This window comes from Gadus chalcogrammus, chromosome 1 (assembly GCF_026213295.1).
Source record: "Gadus chalcogrammus isolate NIFS_2021 chromosome 1, NIFS_Gcha_1.0, whole genome shotgun sequence".
Classification (NCBI taxonomy): Eukaryota; Metazoa; Chordata; class Actinopteri; order Gadiformes; family Gadidae; genus Gadus; species Gadus chalcogrammus.
The window spans coordinates 21,205,831-21,214,802 of record NC_079412.1 but is presented as its reverse complement, the minus strand read 5'-3'; the positions used below and the strand labels follow the sequence as shown (position 1 = coordinate 21,214,802).

The 8,972-nt window shown below is 50.5% G+C and overlaps 1 protein-coding gene across 1 annotated transcript; it reads right to left on the bottom strand.

Moving 5' to 3' along the window:
- Nucleotides 1-2,459: 2,459 nt before the first annotated feature.
- LOC130382738 (Ig-like V-type domain-containing protein FAM187A) lies at nt 2,460-7,745 on the bottom strand. The gene is made up of 6 exons (XM_056590657.1): nt 7,597-7,745; nt 6,836-7,235; nt 6,082-6,362; nt 3,512-3,877; nt 3,144-3,382; nt 2,460-2,671 (listed from the first exon to the last, which is right to left on the bottom strand). Exons 1-6 carry the CDS (start codon nt 7,743-7,745, stop codon nt 2,460-2,462), a joined length of 1,647 nt encoding a protein of 548 aa, XP_056446632.1.
- Between the last annotated feature and the right edge of the window lie 1,227 nt (nt 7,746-8,972).

Below are 8,972 nucleotides of genomic sequence, written 5' to 3'. Positions count from 1 at the left end.
GTCGAGAGATATTGTGCTTAAGGCTTTTCACCCCCCGCCTCATTCTAGTGAGGCGGAGGCGGAGTTGCATCTCCTGTGCCCTGAGCGGGCGCTGGCTATGTACGTGAAACGTTCGGCCGCGTTCCGCTCTACACAACAGTTGTGTAGAGAGTTTGTGTGTTATAGCGACGCTAGCAGGGGCCGCGCTCTCTCTAAGCAGCGGTTTTCTCGCTGGATATGTGAGGGTGTTTGCTTAGCCTACGCTCGGCAAGGCTTAGCGCCGCCATTGGGCGTTAAAGCTCACTCGACACGGGGCGTGGCCGCTTCAACGGCTCTACTCAGAGGCGTTCCGGTGGCAGACATTTGCGCGGCTGCGTCTTGGTCTTCCCCCGGCCCAAAGCGGCATCGTTGAAATTCCTCTCGCCGGATGGCAAGTTGGACTTGACTACCAGTATTTCTCTCCCGCCGTTTTTCAAATAAAAAGCGGAGTAGAGGGGTTCCTATTGGCGCGCCGATTGACGAGTTGGTTTTGTCCGCCAGTATGGCACTCCCGCCGTTTTTTAAATAAGAAACGGACGAGATCTTGATCTAGGAGGAATTCGTTTTGTATTAAGCTGTTGTGTTTTGCACATCCTTGGCTTTTTTGAGTCTTATGTGCCCTGGTGACTTAAGCTTCTTGACTGGGGTCCAGCAGGAGTACATTGATCGGGCTCCGCTCGCAGCTTCACCTCAGCCCATAAGGCGAAGCCTAGACGGCGTAGCCTACATGAAATGGAACGATAGTTATGATATTATGACTCTAGTTCTATGATTGTAGGCGTAGCCGTCTAGTTTCCCACCTGCTGTACCCTCCAAATGCTGAAAGATAAGCGTGGAGAATGGGCGGCGGTTTGCGCCGCCTTATATACACGCTGCCGTGGGAATGTGGGCGGTGCCCACGTTGGTGCATAGTTGAAAATTTTCAGTGCACGCAAGCACGCGCACGGGACAAGCCCATAAGGCGAAGCCTAGACGGCTACGCCTACAATCATAGAACTAGAGTTATAATATCATAACTATCATTCTGCACACACACATACACACACACACACACACACACACGCACACACACGCACGCACATGCACACACGCACACACACACAATAACACAGCTCCACCATGAAGTGGGCTCTGTGGGGAATAGCTTTGTATAACGCGGAGATGAGTTCATTTATTGGATTTGAAGAGGTCCTTTCCAGGTCAGAGTCTGGGCTCTGGTATCAGGCCTATGGCAGAAGCCCAGGTTTTAGATACCGGATCATATGAAACAAAAGGGTTGTATGAGGTCCACCCCACTCCCCCAGGAGGCCTACTGGCTCCCCCAGACCCAGAGCCAGAGCCAGAGCCAGACCCAGACCAGGACTCGCCTGCTACTGAGCCCACATCCCAGGAGGGGTGGTGGGACACTGCAGTCCTTAGTGGGGACCAGATGGGGTCATGCCCTCCTGGGTACATGCATCCCGGTCTTTGATGGGGAGTCCTCAGCATCACGCTGAAGAAGACTCTCTTTACCCGTACTCCGTCTCCGGTATCACCAGCGGGATCAGGGTCAGCAGGTACCCTACCCTGGCTGGGCTGGACCAGCCGGTAGACATGGACCAGGTAGACCCCCCCCCTTGAGCTTGGGCTCAAGGAGCAACAAGGGGTCAGAGGTCGCCCAGCTCTGGGAGGCCGAGGTAGACTGAGGACATTGGGGATCGAACCCAGAAGCTTTCAGCTGGGAGTGAAACACACAGAGACACCAAACCACTTCACCAGAGAGAGAGAGAGACGAGGGCATGATAGCGAGAGAGAGAGAGAGAGAGAGAGAGAGAGAGAGAGAGAGAGAGAGAGAGAGGGGAGCAACAGAGGGAGGAGAGACAGAAGAGAGAGAAAAAAAAGATGGATGGATAAACTCAGACCCCAGCTGGTTCTCATGTGGAGAGCCTCTCAGATGCCCTCATCTGGTGAAGAGCCCTCTCTGTATAACTCTCTCTCTAGCCATCTACCTCTCTCTACCACTCTCTCTCTCTAGCCATCTACCTCTCTCTATCACTCTCTCTCACTAGCCATTACCTCCCTCTCTCTCGTCATCATCTGGTGGAGACCTCTCAGTTTTCTTTCTTTCTACTCATTCTCTTCCAGACTGTCTCTACTGTCACTATCTCTCTCACCCCACCAGCCTCTCATCCCTGTATAAACTCATCACACACACACACACACTTCTCTAGACCCCATCACACACACACACCTCTCTAGACCCCATCACACACACACACACACACACACACACACACACACACACACACACACACACACACACACACACACACACACACACACACACACAAAACATTAATGAGCCATTCTCTTACATAAGCAGCTTTTCTTTGTATTCTGTCCTTTGCTTTAGAGAGTGTGCGTCTCCATGTGAGTGTGCGTCTTCATGTGAGTGTGTGTATCTAGGGTCCAGTGTTCCTGAACATCCTGATTCCCGCTCTCGCCAGCAGCAGCATGATGAAGACGGTCGTCATGGCAGCGTATGACATCAGCACCGCCCTGAGAGCTGATTGGACGCTGGGGTCTGACAGCATGTGGCCCCGCCCAAAGTGGGCGTAGACCAGCAGTCGTATCTGGACTGCCTTGCGCCCCTGCAGCCAGCAGTAGTAGACCCCTTAGAGACGGCAAAGCCAGAATACAGTCAGACTCAAACTACCCACCTGGAGAAGTGCGTTAGAACAGACAAAATGGCCGCTTTTCGATCGAAGCCCCCCCCCCCCCCTCCTAAACCCAGGGGCTGGACGATGTGAAGCCTCTCAGACCCTCTGTGTGACCGGACCCTTCCTTCTTCCTTCACTCTCAGACCAAATATGGAGCTGAGCAGAGCTGTGTCGTAGATAGATGAACTATATCAGTCCTGAGTTATCACAACACAACCGGGCAGCCGAACGAGGTCAGACGTCTGCTCTCTGTCCTCATCACTTCTACTTTTGACCTTCAGTAGAACACAAATCTCCTGTCGACATACTACCCTGAGCTCAGTGCGCCCAGAGTAGCACTTTACTGGTACAGTCTACTGATGTCCCTGAGGAGACACTGCGTCCAACCAATCAGAAACGGACCCTGATTGGCAGCTGATTGGTTACCTGAGTCCTCCAGGTGGGCGGGTCTGAAGACCAGGTGACCTGCCACGTCCAGGTGCATCCTGGGAGATGTGGAGGTCAGGTTGGACGCTTTGAGGTGTTTAGAGCGGTAGATGGGCTCCGACCCCCGGTCCCAGGCCACCGCGTGCTGGGGTCGTGACCCCGGGCAGCCCAGGGTCACGACCTGATTGGCTGGACGGTTCAGGTAGAACACTGGCACCCCTGCTGACCGGGAGGAGGAACTACACCAGGAGAAGATAATATTACTGTCAGTCAGTCACTGTAAGTCAGCCTGTAAGTCAGTCAGTCAGTCAGTCAGCCAGTAAGTCATTCACATCCAGTCAGTCAGTCAGTCAGTCATTCCATCTCACCTGAAGCCCAGGAGGCCCATCATGGATGGGTCGCTGGAGGTGGGCGGGGCTTGAGTCGGGCAGGTCACGTGACACAGTCGGACCTCCAGCCGAGCCACCGGCCTCTTGCCGCTCTCCGATAGGCCGAAAGCTGGAGGTACCGCCCCCGAGCCGCAGGACGCCAGGCTCTGATTGGCCGCGCGGTAGCGGACGTGCAGGTAGGGGGAGCGCAGGAAGCAGAGCCCCGCCCTCACCTGCTCCCCAGGGGGCCCGCAGCGGTCGCAGCGGCCCCAGGGCCCGTACCTGGTGAACACCTGGAACTGAGGGCGAGCTGCACCCGGGGGCACTGGAGGGCCACTCTCTCTCCTCCCAGGGGCGGCGCTGGGACTACAAACCAGGGCAGACAGGGCCTCAGCTGGACTACAATACCCAGCCCTGACAGAGACCCGGCGCTACAACGCAGGACACACACACCCGCGTCCAGTGGACTCGTTCAGTACCCCCGGCCCGTCCCCCCGCGCCCCTGGCTTTTCCCCCCCTTGCGCGCTATTGGCTAGTTTCCCCGTCACTCTGCATAGTACGTCATCAGGATCGTCGGTCTGATTGGTTGAAGGACTATCCAACTGCGTGCCGTCATTTGAACCACGCCCGTTGATCACGCCTCTGGTACTGAGGAAGATGACTGCAGCCCCCCCAGACCAACGTGCAATCTACGATGGGGGTTGGTCTGGCTACAGCCAGGCTACTGGCTCCAGTACTGATCTGGAGTCTGTGGTTAATTCAACCTTTTCTGGTTTAAGAAGTTGTTAACCTGACATAACAGATGACCAGCCAATCTCATTCAGCTCACAGCGCTTATTTTTAATAGCAGAGCTGAGCTGAGAGCTTAAGTTTATTGTTACACACATAATTAATTTCTAATTGCCCTTTTCCGCCTAGCCTCGGTGGTCCAGTCCTAATGACCTCCTTACCGCCTGCTCAGCAGAGCTCACCAGCGGTGTGGGGAGACGACTGCTTTACCGCCTGCATACTGATTACTGACTGCACCACAGGTGCAGCCTCCCCCAGCACCAGAGTCCAATCAGACTGACTCGGGCCAGGTGAGGCTGCGGCAGCCCTCCGCCACACACACTCCACACACACATAGCCGCGCCCATGGAAACGTCACACCAACTATAGTGACAACACTAACTACAGTCATGTTACACTATGTAGTGACATCATACTAACTATAGTGACATTATACTAACTATAGTCATGTTACACTATATAGTGACATTATACTAACTATAGTGACATTATACTAACTATAGTGACATTATACTAACTATAGTCATGTTACACTATGTAGTGACATCATACTAACTATAGTGACATTATACTAACAATAGTGACATTATACTAACTATAGTCATGTTACACTATGTAGTGACATTATACTAACTATAGTGACATTATACTAACTATAGTGACATTATACTAACTATAGTCATGTTACACCATATAGTGACATTATACTAACTATAGTCATGTTACACTATGTAGTGACATCATACTAACTATAGTGACATTATACTAACTATAGTCATGTTACACTATGTAGTGACATCATACTAACTATAGTGACATTATACTAACTATAGTGACATTATACTAACTATAGTCATGTTACACTGTGTAGTGACATCATACTAACTATAATGACATTATACTAACTATAGTCATGTTACACTATGTAGTGACATCATACTAACTATAGTGACATTATACTAACTATAGTCATGTTACACTAACTATAATGACATTATACTAACTATAGTGACATTATACTAACAATAGTGACATTATACTAACTATAGTCATGTTACACTATATAGTGACATTATACTAACTATAGTGACAACATTAACTACAGTCATGTTACACTATATAGTGACATTATACTAACTATAGTGACATTATACTAACTATAGTGACATTATACTAACTATAGTCATGTTACACTATGTAGTGACATTATACTAACAATAGTTAAATTAAACTAACTATGGTGACATTATACTAACTATAGTCATGTTACACTATATAGTGACATTATACTAACTATAGTGACATACTAACTATAGTGACATTATACTAACTCTAGTGACATTATACTAACTACATTCATGTTACACTATATAGTGACATTATACTAACTATACTGACATTATACTAACTATAGTCATGTTACACTACATAGTGACATTATACTAACTATACTGACATTATACTAACTATAGTCATGTTACACTATATAGTGACATTATACTAACTATACTGACATTATACTAACTATAGTCATGTTACACTAACTATAGTCAAATTACACTAACTTTCATCACATTATACTAACTATAGCGAAATGACACTAACTATTGTAATGTTAACCTTACTATAGCAACATTACACTCACTATAGTAACATTACACTAACTATAGCCACTTCACACTAGCTTACAGAACGAGTGACCGGACATCGATTCGATGCCAGCGTTGGTAAAGAGGGGATGTTTGCCACGGCCCATAGGAGGGCTGGAGCTCGCTGGTTACCTTGGCGACAGGGTGAGCGCGCCCCCCTCCTGGATGTCCAGGTCGTAACCATAGAAGAAGTCCTGGTGGGCGGAGCCACAGAGGTATAGGCCGGAGTCACGCGGCTCCGCCCGGTGGAGCAGCAGGCTGAAGAGGCGGATGGAGGAGCGCAGCTGGAGGTCCGCCCCGCGGGGGGGCACGTCGTCGGGGTCCAGGAGACGGTTGCCATGGAGATCCGTCAGGGCCCTGGTGGCCTGGGGACCGGCCTGGTGGTCCCTGTAGAACCACACCACCTCCCGCACCTGGACACACCCGGGACCTTAGTGCAGGGCAGGTGGAGGGAGGGTGTATGTAGGGTGGTGTCGGCTAGAGGTGGTGTATGTAGGGTGGTGTCGGCTAGAGGTGGGTGTAGTGAAGGTGTTAGCTAGAGGTGGGTGTAGTGCAGGTGTTAGCTAGAGGTGGTGGTGTTAGCTAGAGGTGGGTGTAGTGCAGGTGTTAGCTAGAGGTGGGTGTAGTGCAGGACCCAACGAGAGTTGGGTGTAATGAAGGTGTTAGCTAGAGTTGGGTGTAGTGCAGGTGTTAGCTAGAGGTGGGTGTAGTGCAGGTGTTAGCTAGAGTTGGGTGTAGTGCGGGTGTTAGCGAGAGTTGGGTGTAGTGCGGGTGTTAGCTAGAGTTGGGTGTAGTGCAGGTGTTAGCGAGAGTTGGGTGTAGTGCGGGTGCATGTGGGGTGGTGTTGAGCCAGCGTCAGCGGGTGTAGTGCGGGCGTTTCTCCCACCTGATGGGGTTTGCAGCGGCAGGCCAGCTCCACGGTGGAGCCGGACAGGAAGGCGGCGTTGCTGAAGGAGAGGAAGGCGGGGCACGCCCGCCTGGAGAACACATCCTCCCGGTCCGCCGGGGCCTCGTAGCCCCTGGCCCCGCCCCCGCCCAGCAGGAGCAGGAGGAGGCGCAGGAGAGGGCAGCAGGGGGGGCCTGGGGGCGCCATGGAGTCAGTAGGAAGGGGGCGGGGAAACCAGAGCTGTGGCGGGGGGACTGCAGCGCTGAACAGGACTGGGGGGACCAGCAGGTTGTTCTGGAACCCTGTGATGTCATCAGCACTCTGGTTGTTAAGGGACCCTGTGATGTCATCACGACTCTGGTTGTTAAGGGACCCTGTGATGTCATAAGGACTCTGGTTGCTATGGAACCCCGAGATGTCCTCAGAACTCTGTAATGGAACCTGGTGATGTCATAATGAGTTCGGTGCGGGCCGCTGTGACGACGGACCCTGATGACGCCGTCAGTAGGGTGCTGCGATGTCACATCCAACCCGCTCTACCTCCTGAGCCCCATGCCACCACCATGGTTCCAGGTTCACTCCCTGCTGTCCGTGTTCCCCCTGTAGGCGTCCTTGCCCCGGACCGGGCAATCAATACCGACCACCTCTATAAGAAAGGCCAAAGCAGACTGTATTTTTTAAGGAGGCTGCGATCTTTTAATATTTGTGGTAAACTTCTGACAATGTTCTATCAGTCGGTGGTCGCCAGCATCCTTTTTTACGCTGTGGTGCGTTGGGGAGGCAGCACAACCAAGAGGGACTCCCCCAGGCTTGAGAAGCTCATCAGGCGGGCCGGCTCTGTGGTCGGCTTCAAGCTGGATCGTCTGGTGACAGTGGCAGAGAAGAGAACCACAAAGAAGCTTCTGGCCATCCTGGATGACACCAGCCACCCTCTGCACACTGTCCTTCAGAGACAGGCTGCTCCTCTCCAGAGGCCGCACCAACAGACTAATAAACTCCTTTGTCCATCGTGCCATCACACTCCACAACTCCGCACCTGGAGGGAGGAGGGGGGGGCAGCAGGAGGAGTACAGTGGATAAAGGGATATAGAAATAGGATAGACTGATCGAGCTTGCATAATCTATTTATTTATTTATTGCTACATGCTCCATTTATTAAACAAGAACACAATTAAGATATAATAATTGCTGCTAATATCAGCTGCTGATGCTTCTTTTTAAAAATGTATTTATTTATACCATGTCGCATTTTGATGCATTTTAGCTTGTGTTTTTCTTGCTTGTTTATGTGTCTACTACTGTACTACCGCTGCTGGAATTTTGAATTTCCCTGAAGGAGCATTCCCAAGGGATCAATAAAGTGTCTATCTTAAGGGAGGAGCCCTACTCATTCATTAAAGGCCGGTAAATGAACTCATCGTTGGCCACTTGAAGGCAAACCGACGGTGATTCCAACGTTTAGCCAGGATAGGAGAATCACGGCATGTTGGTTTAAGAGCTTTCTGCCTTTTGAACAGTGTGAGGTGGTTAACTCTGAGGGTTTCCACTTAAATAACCGGACAGTCTGAGTGCTGCACAGCTCATTCAGCACGAGGCAATGTATGAGTTCAACATTTCAGGAAAATGTTACAGTTTCATCCTGGATTGAAATATGCAGAGTTTAATATAGAGCCTATAGTAAGAGTCCAATATTAGGGTTTAATATGAAAGTTAGATATTAGTTGTCAATTTTAGAGTTCAATCTGCAATCATTAGCAGCAATCTTCTGTTAAATAGTGAAAGGGTTAGATTAGATTTAGGTTAGATTTATTCAATGAACCATTCACAACTCCCTTTGGAATAGGTAGATGTTTCTTAGAGAGAGAAAGAGAGAGAGAGAGAGAGAGAGTTAGAGAGAGAGAGAGAGAGAGAGAGAGAGAGAGAGAGAGTTAGAGAGAGAGAGAGAGAGAGAGAGAGAGAGAGAGAGAGAGAGTTAGAGAGAGAGAGACGGAGAGGGGGAGTGGGGGGAGTGGGGGGAGTGGGGGGAGCCAGAGAGAGGGGGGAGAGAAAGGAGAGAGGGAGGGGAAAAGAGAGAGAGAGAGAGAGAGAGAGAGAGAGAGAGAGAGAGAGAGAGAGAGAGAGAGAGAGAGAGATAGAG